This window comes from Ochotona princeps, chromosome 19, assembly GCF_030435755.1.
Source record: "Ochotona princeps isolate mOchPri1 chromosome 19, mOchPri1.hap1, whole genome shotgun sequence".
Classification (NCBI taxonomy): Eukaryota; Metazoa; Chordata; class Mammalia; order Lagomorpha; family Ochotonidae; genus Ochotona; species Ochotona princeps.
The window spans coordinates 39435675-39447858 of record NC_080850.1 but is presented as its reverse complement, the minus strand read 5'-3'; the positions used below and the strand labels follow the sequence as shown (position 1 = coordinate 39447858).

Genomic DNA, 12184 nt, shown 5'->3' with positions numbered 1-12184 from the left:
ATATGACTCATTAAAAAACAATGCATTATGACATAAAAGAAACTACCAACAAATTAACAGAAATGTGCAAGAATTTGTGATTCTGATCATAAAATGCATCTGATGCCCACAGCTACGTAAGTTAGAATTCAGTACTGTGCTGCAGGTGCTGGCGGGAAGGGACGCGGACTCAGGTCACGCCCTCTGCTTCAGGAGCACCTCCGATGAGAGCTGCGGTGGAGTCCACAGACAGAGCCCTTTCATTGTGCATGGGAAGGCACAGAAGATGCTCTATGTATCCCGCGTCCCTGACACCCAGGGGAGACCCAGATCCATTCCAGGCTCTTGACCTGTCCTCATCAACTCCAGCTGTTGTGACCATCAGTGGAGTGAATGGATGGAATATCCATCTTTTTTTTCTCTCCATTCCTCTCCCCCCCTTTTTTTTTTTAAAAAAAAGGTTTTTATTTTTATTTTTTTATTGGAAAGTCAGATATGCAGAAAGGAAGAGAGACAGAGAGGAAGATCTTCCGTCCACTGATTTACTCTCCAAGTGGCCACATCAGTCAAAGCTGAGCTGATCTGAAGCCAGGAGCCAAGAGCCTCCTCCAGGTCTCCCACGCGAGTGCAGGATCCCAAGGCTTTGGGCTGTCCTCGACTGCTTTCTCAGGCCACAAGCAGGGAGCTGGATGGGAATCAGGCCTGCCAGGATTAGAATCGGTGCAAGGTGAAGACTTTAGCTGCTAGGCTACTGCGCTGTCCCCAATCCCTCTCCTGTTTAAAACAAATCTTAAAAAATTAAAACAAAATAGAAAAATGAAATTATAAGTTCATTTTGTTGCAAAAACCCATAGAGTGGGTATCTAAGAAGTTCACAGAAATAGCATATTATTAGCAAAGATTTCAAATAAAAAGTTCACATTAAAAATAAGTTTTTAAATTCCACCTTCTCCATGAACTATCTGAAGCAGTCCTGTATTGGTTCATCCACTAGTACATAGCAAGCGCCCAGAAGAGTGAGAGAGGCATCCTCCATACACTCAATGTGACAGCTACGAACTGCCTGGCAATAAACAAACCATAATCCATACACATCATCTCATTACTGGTTATTACACCGTGTGGATTAGCCACGGATACATTGCCTTGATACCCCTATTTAATGTAGCAGGAATCAGCTTGAGAAGCGGTGAATGTTTTACATGAGGTCATACAATGTAAATGGCAGAGGCTGGATTTTAAATACAGGCCTAGGCCTTTCACATCCCCATACAGAAACCGATATTGTACCTCCCTACAGCAGTGCTCTTCAACTTCTAACTAGGCAATTTTAACTTCTGCTTAAAAGAAATTAATTCATTTTCATCTAATTTGAAAGGCAGAGAAGACAGAGAGAGACAGAGACAGGTCTTCCACTTGCTGGTTCATTCTCCAAACGCCTGATATGTCCGTTGCTGGGCCAACCTAAAGCCAGGAGTCAGAAACTCCATCTGGTCTCTCCCGCAGGGGGGCGGGGGGAGCACTGCTAGGGTCATCCCCTGCTGCCTTCCATGGCTGCGCGTCGGCAAGACAGTGAACTGACAGTGGACACTGTCCTGTGGCTGGCACAGGCCCCACTGGCAGGGGCCGTCCCCTGCTGCCTTCCACGGCTGTGCATTGGCAGGAAAGCAAACCGACAGTGGACACAGGACTTGAGCCAGAGGGAGTCCCAAGCAGTGCTCTTCAAAGTTACGCCAAACGCCTGCCCCTAATGAAGGCCAGTGTAGGGGTGCAGAGGGTTAAGCGGCTGCCTATGTTGCCAGCATCCCACATGGGCAATGGTTCAAGCCCTGGGTGTTCTAGTTTGGGTCCTGCTCCCTGCTCATTACTAGCAGCTAGGAAAGCTGCAGAAGATAGCCCAAGAACTCAGGCACTTGTTTCCCATGTGGGAGACCAGGACGGAGTTCCTGACTCCCCGCGTCAGCCTGGCCCAGCCCAGTCATTGTGACCATTTGCAGAGTAAACTGCAGAAAGGGAGTTCTCTCTGTGTCTCCCTTTCTCTCCAAATCTCTGTCTTTCAAATAAATAACCTTTACATTTTTTTAAAAAAAATAATGTCTACCTAATTTTACAGTACATAAAGTTGGCAATATAGGACTAAATGTCCTTTTCACCACAGAATTTCAGTCATTTCCAAAGGTGCCCGTGTCTCATCCTGAACACCGGGGGAGGAAGCGGGAGGAAGAAAGAGACGGTCTGTCCACTGGCTCTCGCGGCAGACAGCCAAGTCAGGAACCAGGAACTTCCGGGCTCAACTACTTAGTCCATCCTCCCCCGTTTTTCCCAAGCTTCTCTCAGGGAGCTAGACTGAAGTGGAGCAGCTTGGACTTGGTACCAGTTGCTCTTACGGGATGCTGGCACTATAGGAGACGAATTTACTTGCTCCACCACAATTCTGGAACTTATGGAATTTGATGGCTTTTAAATGACTCTAAGTTTTTAATGAAAATATTCTAGCTTCCATATGTAGCTTGGTGATACATGAACAGTGGCTTAAAAAAGAAAACAACTGTGCAGTGAACAGATCAATAATTGAGCAGCATGGTTTGAAGATGGCGAGTTCAAATAGACCAAAGCTGCAAATTCTAACTCTTCAGCAGTGGAGCCTTGTTTCAGGAAGTTTAGAAGACTGTTCAACATATGTCGCAGAAGTCTGTGCCTGTACCCCAGAGGGTGCCTTGGCGAATGGGGCACAGGCTGCTGTGGGATATTTCCAGGAAGGGCATTTCCGGTTATAGCACCCAGGGACTTCACGGCTTGGACAGGTCATATATCCGTCCCCTGCTCCCGTGTTCAGCAGAGACGTGGGCTGCATGCTCACCTGTTCCTGGTGTTGGGCACGGTTCACATGGTTTGTTCCAGGCTTTGCCCACATTGTATGTGCAGCAGCACATCCTCTTGGTCACATTAAATGGCAGCTCATTCTCACAGGTGGTTCCGTTATAGCTGCGGTAGCAGAAGCTTTTCCTCATGTCTGCACAGAGAAAGGACATGAGCGAGCAGGTAACAACACAGTGCACACTGTGAGTCCTCTATTAATACAACTCTCACACATGGCTCAGGCACCTGCAACACGGGTCTGCAAGGAACTCAGATCAGTGTGTCGCTCTCTGTAGGATGGGCACCTCTTTGCTTTTTGGATAAGAAATTTGTAATTTTATTTGGTGACAAGGTTAATGTATATTTGTTTCCCTACTCAAAACATTAAAAACCACTGTGTACTAAACTTTAAATAGTCTTACATATATAATCATGTTCACTTTGTATTCATATGGATGGAAAACTAAATTTAAGGAGAAATAACTGTGATAGCTGATGAAGATTCGTCTCATACTCATGTGAGCTAAGGATTAACAGCCAAGATGCACAGTGCCAGCCACTTACAAGCAAGCACTTGATTGGTCAAGATCTACTTTCCAAACTTTCTGAACAGTCATTCTGGGACCTAAGCACCTGGTGGGTGGACTCAGTGACTGTGAGCCAACTGACTGGCCAGACCTTCACCTACCCATGCAGTTGTGGCCTCCATTGACCTGCATGTACTCGGGGGGGCAAATGCAGGTGTAGTTTCCCAGGGTGTTGTAGCAGGTCCCAGGACCACAGACACCAGGATGGGCAAAGCACTCATCAATGTCTGCAGAGGGCGAGAAGAGACATTTACGAGACATGTTTTTTGAGTGACATTATTTGAACAAAGCCTGGAGACGATTCCCAATTAGAACTCAAAATAACTACATAGAGAATTCTTGACCTTCAAAGAAACCGTACAAGAAACTTCCCCAATTGCCTTCACATGACATAAAGGGCATTCATTCTTCAAAAGGAAAAGAAATTCCAAATTAAAAGGTGCAAGTCATCGAAGGAAATAATTCGCACAGTAACAAAATACTCTTTACATGCACCAAGGTTTTAACAATAGAAAGGCTAACTCTTCACAGAACTTCCTCCAAGCCTGCTCTTCCGTTAAGTCACTTTCCCTAAACTTCCAATGGAATGAAACCAGGAACAGAGAGAGCCCTTCTCTTGTGGTCCCCAGCTGCTGGACGGCCCAGAGTTAAATGACATTTTCTCCAGATGCATGTATCTAACATGTCCCAAAGCCAGAGTTAGGACGGTCCCTGTTTGATGTTGGCTGTTCAGAAGCGCTCATTCATTTTCCCTAGTAAACCTGGAGACTGCTGTGTAGGACAAGGAAGACGCGGGGTTGATGACAGGGTCATGTGGCAGGTGAGGGCACTGAGGCTAACAGAGGCATATGCACAGCCTCTGTGCATGTTACAATATATCAAACATTTAAGCAACTACAAAGTAATTCCAAGTGGCATTTAAGCTTACCTATAAAATATAAATTCTATCAGTATTTCCTCAGATGTTCTGATCTAGATGGAGTATCCGTCATCCGAAATGCTTAGAACTGTGGTGTGTTGGGCTTTTGGCTTTTGGAATATTTGTGTATACCCACAAAGCTCACTGGTATTTTATATGCAACTTACACACAGAGCACAGAGAGATTTTTACATACTGTTAAAAATAATGTGGGGTGCAAAACAAAGTTTCATAGTGTTGTCATTTTCCTGTTGGCATGCCAAAAGTTTCAGATCTTGGAGCAGCTCAGATTCCGGATTTGTGACTTAGGAAAAAACCTGTGCTGTATGTTTTCACACTCCTCACAACATGGTCAACTTCTTACTCTTAAAAACAATGTGAAATTAGCTGATTCGCCTTAAATCAACATACAAATGAGCAGCATGCAAAGGATGAGAAAACAGCTGTGAAGCAGCAACGGCTCCCCAGACCCGAGACACCCTTTGCCCTCCAGCAGCCACAGCGCCATGGCCTCACCTTCACAGATGCGGGTCTCCTCGCTGAGGTAGTAGCCTTGCGGACACTCACACTGGAAGCTCCCAAAAGTGTTGATGCAGTTCCCTCCCTGGCACAGACCTGGTAGCTCCTGGCACTCGTCAATGTCTACAGAAGGGAACAGAGTTCAGCCAATACCAGGGTCAAAGACAAGGTATAACCTGAGAGTGTGCAAAGGTGCCACCCTGCGGAGCCTGCCCACCTCTGGGGTGGGGGGAGGCATCCACACGGGAGCGTGTAGGTGGGAGGCTGTTGCTGGCCACAGATTTCCTGGCTCTTGTGGGGAACTCTGCAGGGCTGTAAGAGCAAGCTGCGGAAATGTTTGGGGGAAGATGGAGGAGAGCTTGTGGACGGCTGTGATGGCTCATGACTCCCTCGTTATGCATCCTGGCAGTCCACTGATAACGAGGAGTCACTCTGCTCAACAACCCTGCAGGGCCTGCTCTGTGCCAACTGGCTTGTCTCTAAAATCAACTTGATGGGACAGAGAGGAGCTTACCTTCCAAGATGATTGTGATGGGGTTAGGTCTGAAGCCTTCGCCTCCCGGACACAGGGTATAGTATTCAGCTACAAAACAATGCAAAGTCAGAGCCTGGAACCCTGGGCCTGAGTGGCTGAGACAATGACACACAGCTTGGCTCTGCGGCTCCAACTCACCGGCTTAAGGATCAGATCCACAGCCTCCTTCATGCCTTCTCCAATACAGATAAACTAATATAGAATACACTCTGCTTGAAAAAAGGTCATTCCTTCTCTACACACAGCAGAATGCCAAAACCTTTTGTTTTTAGCTGATAAAAATCACAACTTTTTTTGGCTAAGAAAGGTCTTATTTCATGTCCGCACTGAGGACATATGCTTCAATTTACGATACACTGTGGCTGACTCCAGGAATACAACACACCTAGGGCCCTGAACTAAACGGCCCAAGAGGAGTAAGGTAAAGATCCATGACATTAGTGAACACTGACATTACTGCCATTCATACTGGATTACAACTGTAACAATAGGGAAGAGAGGAAATCAAATTGCTTTGTCAGTGACTCAGCACCACCACTGCCATGGAAACCTAGCTTTCCCCATTCTTTAGTGGCATACATGACAACGCACCTCGTGCCAGTGTCTGCCTCCTCCCCTTGCGGCACCTCCATACTTACTGCTGTTGACAGGGGGGCACGTCTCGCAGGGGTTTCCCCAAGCCTTCCCGAGGGAGCAACAGCAGGAGGAGCGACTGACGCCCACCCCGATCTCCGTGTTGCAGGACAGACTCCCGTCTCCTCGAGGCCCAAACTTCAGATAGCAGTTGCCCACGCGGTTATCTGCAGGGCAACAGATGAGCTTAACTTCCCCCTCGCCATAGCAGCGAGTCCCACTGTAGACAACGGGCACTCAGAGGAAGACAGTCACATTCCATACTCTGAGATGACAGGGTCAGTCTACCCCCAGCACTGAGACAGCCTGGGGCTTCAGACCTCCTCAGGACCATGGTGTAGAAGGGGCAGGCTTTCCAAGTTAATTCAAGCCAACACTCATGGCAGTTCATTACCAACAGAGTCTGGGCATTTAGTTCTGCATAATCACATCTGCTTCACGCAGGGTTTGCTTACCAACACAGCCTACTCCAGTGGGGTTCAGCTGGAAGTCTGGTGGGCAGTTACACTCGTAGCGCCCAGGCGTGTTCACACAGAGGCCGTTGACACAGTTTATGGGGTCTGCACACTCATCAATGTCTACAAGGCATTAACAATGGAACATCTTTACTATCCAAGCCATATCCGCTTTCCAAAAATTCTGGCACATTTTTGCAAGTCAGTAGATCAAAAATTATTAAGCAGAACTCAGCACCAGGCCATAAAGATTCTAAAATCCTCTATGTACCTTAAAAAGACTCTACAGCATCAAGCCAATTGGCATTTATATCAGTGACATTTAAAAATCCTGAACAGATGTTTATGGTAAAGTGTTACAGATCTAGAGATTCTGTGTGTACATATACACATACTTACAGTCAGTTATATGTTAGAAAATGGGTTAATTCTATGTAAGAACAATGTACCCAAATGTAATTTTTTCAGAAAAATGGATAATCTAATAATACATAGGTTGGCTAAACACACGGTTGAAACACTTTTATGCTTGGCAGAAAACTTTCATAGCCAATGAAGCAGAGCTCAGGGAAACCCTTCGACTGAACATACCTGTACAGTTCCCTCCTGTTCTGTCCAATTCATAACCATCATCGCAGATACAGTGAAACATTCCAGGCAAGTTGTTGCAAGTTCCGAAGACACAGATGTTTTGGAAGGAACACTCATCAATATCTGAAAATGCAAAAAAAAAAAAAAAAAACCACACATTCTTTCGACGATGAAGACATTTAAACACTGATTTAATGCAAAACATGAACGAGTTCTTCATATTATTTATGTGCAGTAAGTTTGTCTTTGTCTAAGTAAGTAATGGAACTGGTAGGCAGCCACTACTCACTGGTGGGACTAAGACATAAAAGAAATCCTGTTTTCTCGGTACACGAGTATCTAGTACTTTAACTTTACACTTTAAAGAACAGAGTTGGCATTAGATAAAGAATGCCAAAAATACATATGAAACTGTCTAAGGAGTAAGATCAGAAAAAAAAATTCAAAGGTTCTAACAAAATAGTGCAAATGGCAGATGTCTTAGAACTTTTAAAATTAAAAACATACATTTTTTAGATATTCAATACATTAACATTATTTTTCAATTTTAACTTTTTATTCTATTATCTATCATAAAGTCAGTTATAAACAGGGACTTACGCCATGTGCTAAGATGGTCTACTGCTCCTGTTTCCTTACGTATTTCATTAAATTATATATTCATTAAGTAATGAACTGAAATCAGAAATCTATTTTGAAATGTTTCCCTGAGGCCATAACTCGAGGTCAATGAATGTCAGTATGTCACTCTTCACTAATGCAGAAGTGAACATGTTTACATGTATAAACAGCTGTGAAAAAATCTGCACCTCTACTCAGACAGGACTGGCACGCACACAAACTCCTTCATATTCTGAGAATTCAGATAAGGTCTGTCGTATATTAAGCTAGAATAGACAAGTCGTCCCAATCTGTCACTTGAGACAGTTACATCTTCAAAGTATAGCAGGTCTCTAGTTATTCCTGACAGTTAAAATAACTGGTCTCAACTTCCGGAAGATTTATGGTAGAGGTTGAAACTGTTCTGCTCATGTGCGCAAGTGTCATCATGTCAGGAATTAGAAAAAGCAATTCTCTTTATATAAATGATCAAATATCCCCTAAGTGAGATTAAAGCTGATTTATGTTCATCTGTAAGTGAAAACAGAATATTATTAGCTCTCTGAGTATACATTTACCTTTAAGTTACCTTTATTGGAAATATGTTTCATTCAGGTGATACTTGGGGTAAAATAACACATTTAAAAGGAATATTGCTTTACTGTTAATACATACTCAAAATTTTCAACACAGGAAAGTGTTGACAGCAAAACAGAAGAGATGGCAAACAATTTAGAAAATAAGACAGCAAAAACAAAAGAGCTATCACTGATGTGTATCATTTAATATTTCTAACATTTATTTAGAGAGTAAAACTAAAAAATTACACAAATTTCTCCCTACTGTAAGTTTTGAAACACTTCACTAATGTTAAGAAACATAGAAAATAAATCTTTTTGGCTTCCTTTTTTTTGCTAAAGCTTAGATGGGTGATATTGAATAGTTCTGTACAATATATTCAACTCACTTTAGTTATGTAATTTTCCCCATTTTAATGACTTACATAACTTTCAGTGTTTTCTATTAATTTATGTAAAGAGATCAATAGCAGTTCCATTTGTACTTCCCCATTTATTATTATTTTTTAGTTTATTTTGATTGGGCAGTTAGATATACAGAGAGGAGAAGAGAGAGAGAGAGGAAGATCTTCAGTCCATTGATTCATTCCCCAAGTGGCCACAATGGTTGAAGCTATGCTGATCAGGAGCCAGGAGTCCAGAGCCTCTTCCAGGTCTCCCACACGGATGCAGGGTCCCAAGGCTTTGGGCCGTCCTCGACTGCTTTCCCAGGACACAAGCAGAGAGCTGGATGGGAAGTGGAGCTGCCGGGATTAGAACCCGTGCCCACACGGAATCCCAGTGCTATCACGCCAGGCCCTAGAACTTGCCCACTGGCTTCATTCCAGACATCCTCCTTACCATCAAGAGGGACTTTTTCTCTACCATCATTTTAAAAACCTATTTTACATATACAGGGTGAATAAACTCCACATATCTCTTCCTTTATGACTAATGTTCCCAGAAGTAGCAGGGCTGGTGGCTGACACTGTGGTCTTTTTTTTTCTCTTTTTTTTAATTATATTTTTGACAATCTTTGCATAGTTAATTAGGGTAAAAAGGTTCAAGGGCTATAGGAAAATGGGTAAGACTATCACTTCCATATTGTTTCCTTCACATGTCTGAGGTAAAGGGGGATTTTAAGGGAGAAGCCCCACCCAGTCTCCCACCCATCCCAGCTCCCTGATGTGGGGCATGCTCTGAGGGTCTTGCTCAAGTGGTTTTGATGGTTCACCAGTTATGAATTGCTGCCAATCTCACCACTCCAAGCACGATGAGGTCGTTGAAGAATCCACTGATTGACATAGTCCACCATAGAGTCTCTGCCCAGTTTTTCACTGCCAACATATAGCTGAGGTGGTTGATTGACTTGTTCTGTCCTCTGTCTTTTCATGATTAGGGTTCTGAGTCTGGCAGTTTGATTAGGAGGATCCCCAAAGAAATTTTGTCTGAGGTGTTCCCAGACCAGATTCTTGTATGTACTAGCAAGTACAGGGCCCGGCACAGTCCACTGCCCCCATCAGCTGGTGGTTGCAGTTGCTGGGTTGGTTCTGTTTCCAGCCCTGTCTTCCACTGGAACCAATGGGTGCTGCAGACCAGAGACACTGTGGTCTTTTCCTGCACATTTGGTTCTTCCATTTCAGGATAACATTTGCTTTATGCTTTGCTAGAGTGCTCTAATGCTTCTTACAAAGTAGCTCTTTTGAAAGGGAGACATAAGCTTGTGGTCTTGCCTCTTTTGCTTGCTTATTTGTTCACTGTGGTTTCCCTAGGACCTTCATTTCCACACTAGTGATTTTATTTTCATTTGCCATCTCTTGTGCTCTGTGATGTTCCCCTGAATTTGTCGTGTTGGTCCCTGTTTCTTGGTTCCTTAAACTTTGCCATCTCTCCTTCTGCCCTTTCCTACACTGCTCTGCCATAGTCCCTTCAAACCTGCTCAAGTCTGTTTTGGTTAAGCTTTCCATGGCACCACATACAGCTGGGAAATCCTCCTCCACCCTGGACTGCCTCCTCTCCTTTCTCATAGCTGTTCTTTTCCCTGGTTTCCCCAGGATGCCTGCAAGGTTGCTTTCCCTGGCAGCCTATTTCTAGACCGTGGGGGTCCACTCTCAAGAGCTGCTGCTGAGTGTGAAGCCATCCAGCTGGAGGCTCCTGAGAGCCCTCTGTAGCGCAGTACCACTTGGAAGGCTGCTGGGGCTCTGGGCTTCTTTAACAAGGCTATTGTGAGGGGTCCGCTGGACTCCGATCCCACTGTCGACGAGCCTGGCCTGTGTGCGACGCAGACAGTGGACGAGTGGTCTGTAGGCAGGCTCACTTCATCTATGGAGATTCTTCTAGGTTCTGTAATCTGCTATTTTGGCGGAAAACGGCGGGACACATCAACTCCAGGAATGCTTTGGACAAGAGATTCTGAGAATCTGGAGTAATAGATACTGAGTGGAAAATTCTGACCGCACCCAGCTCAGAGGGGCATGAATTTATGCCAAGGTGGGAAGGTAGGAGAGACTACCTGAGAGACAGGAAAACAAGCTGAAGAGAAATACTAAACAGGAATCACCCAACTCTCTCCTGGGGGTGGCTCTGGGAAAAAGCTGCATGTCACAGATAAAGGGCTGTCATGGCAGGGCATGCTTCTGGCTCCTGTGAGCCAAAGTACCAATAGTTGTTGATTTCTTCCTCGTCCAGCTGACGCACATGAGCAGGCAAGGAATCCCCTCTCCACACCCACTTTCTACTGACCAGCTTCTGGAACCCAGCCAGAAGAGAAAAGTCCACACGATGTGTGACACGGCTGGACTGCACAGAAGGGGTGAGCTGGCTTCATCGAGCAGGTCAACAGAGGAGCTGGATGCTGACAGTTTCCTGAATCTTCCCCCAGGCCCTCTACTGACCCCCTGTTCCCATTCTCTCCAGACTGGTGGATACCTGCCAATAGCTTCAGGATCTCTCAGCCTTTGCTTCGTCAGCATTCCCTCCGCTAGCGGGGCTGTTACGGGGTATTCTGAGCCATCTCAGATGCTAGGATGAGTGTGTGTTTGTGCTGGGATTCACTAGTGCAGGGAGAAAGTCTAACATGTTTCATGCTTTCATTTTATCATTTTTGGCCCTAAGTTCACCCACGTTGATTTTGTTTTTCTCCTGTGAATCACAGATTTTGGTGAGGCCTTATGGCTGGTGTGAATTGTTTTTAATTGTGTCCCTTTCATCTATATTTTTATGTACCCCCTATAACACAATGATAGTCCAAATCATACTTAATGTGATTTTGATCTCTAATTTTAAAAAAGCTGGAGCATGTAGTGTGATGCAATGAGTTAAGACACTGCTTGGCATGCCAGCATCTCGTTCAGGAGTGCTGGTCTGAATCCTAGCTGGGTTTCCTGCTAACATGCCTGGGAAGGCAGTGGATGCTGGCCCAAATACTTGGATTTACATCACCCATGTGGGACACTAGGTTGGAGGGCCCTGCCCCAGCTGTTCCAGCTATTTGAGAGGTCAACCAGGTTTCAGATCTCTTTCGTCTCTCTGTGGCTCTGTTTTCCAGTAAGAGAAAACTATCAAATTCTTAGAATGGCACAGTAGGCCTAAAGATCTCACGTGGAAAAGGAGGATGAGGTTATAACTTAGAGGGAGTTGTTTGTGTCAAGCACAGGTGAAGTTCTTGATGACTCCCTGAGGAGCACTCTGCTCTGACACATAGCTGATTCAAACATGAAGCCAAATGCCACAAGTTAGCTCTGTTAACAGCAGGGTCTGGGCGAGGTGACAGATCACATTTTAAGCAGTAGATAGTTCTGCCACATGTCATTCATTTAGTCACAGAAAAAGGTAGGGGTGGGGGAAGAAAGAACGAGCCAAACTTTCAACCATTGGCTCTTGGCCAGGAAAACTTCATAAGAGATGAAAGCCACCTTCATCATTATTCATTCTGCAAGTATCTGCACTTA

The 12184-nt window shown here is 44.7% G+C and overlaps 1 protein-coding gene across 1 annotated transcript in view; it reads right to left on the bottom strand.

Moving 5' to 3' along the window:
* The window catches only part of FBN2 (fibrillin 2), a 189810-nt gene that overhangs the window by 37915 nt on the left and 139711 nt on the right, over positions 1-12184 (bottom strand). Inside the window, exons 35-41 of the mRNA XM_058677557.1 lie at positions 7078-7200; positions 6487-6609; positions 6037-6198; positions 5378-5446; positions 4861-4986; positions 3527-3652; positions 2840-2992 (exon numbers count right to left, since the gene is read on the bottom strand). Of these exons, the coding sequence (XP_058533540.1) occupies positions 2840-2992; positions 3527-3652; positions 4861-4986; positions 5378-5446; positions 6037-6198; positions 6487-6609; positions 7078-7200 (882 nt within the window). The remainder of the gene's footprint in view (positions 1-2839; positions 2993-3526; positions 3653-4860; positions 4987-5377; positions 5447-6036; positions 6199-6486; positions 6610-7077; positions 7201-12184) is intronic.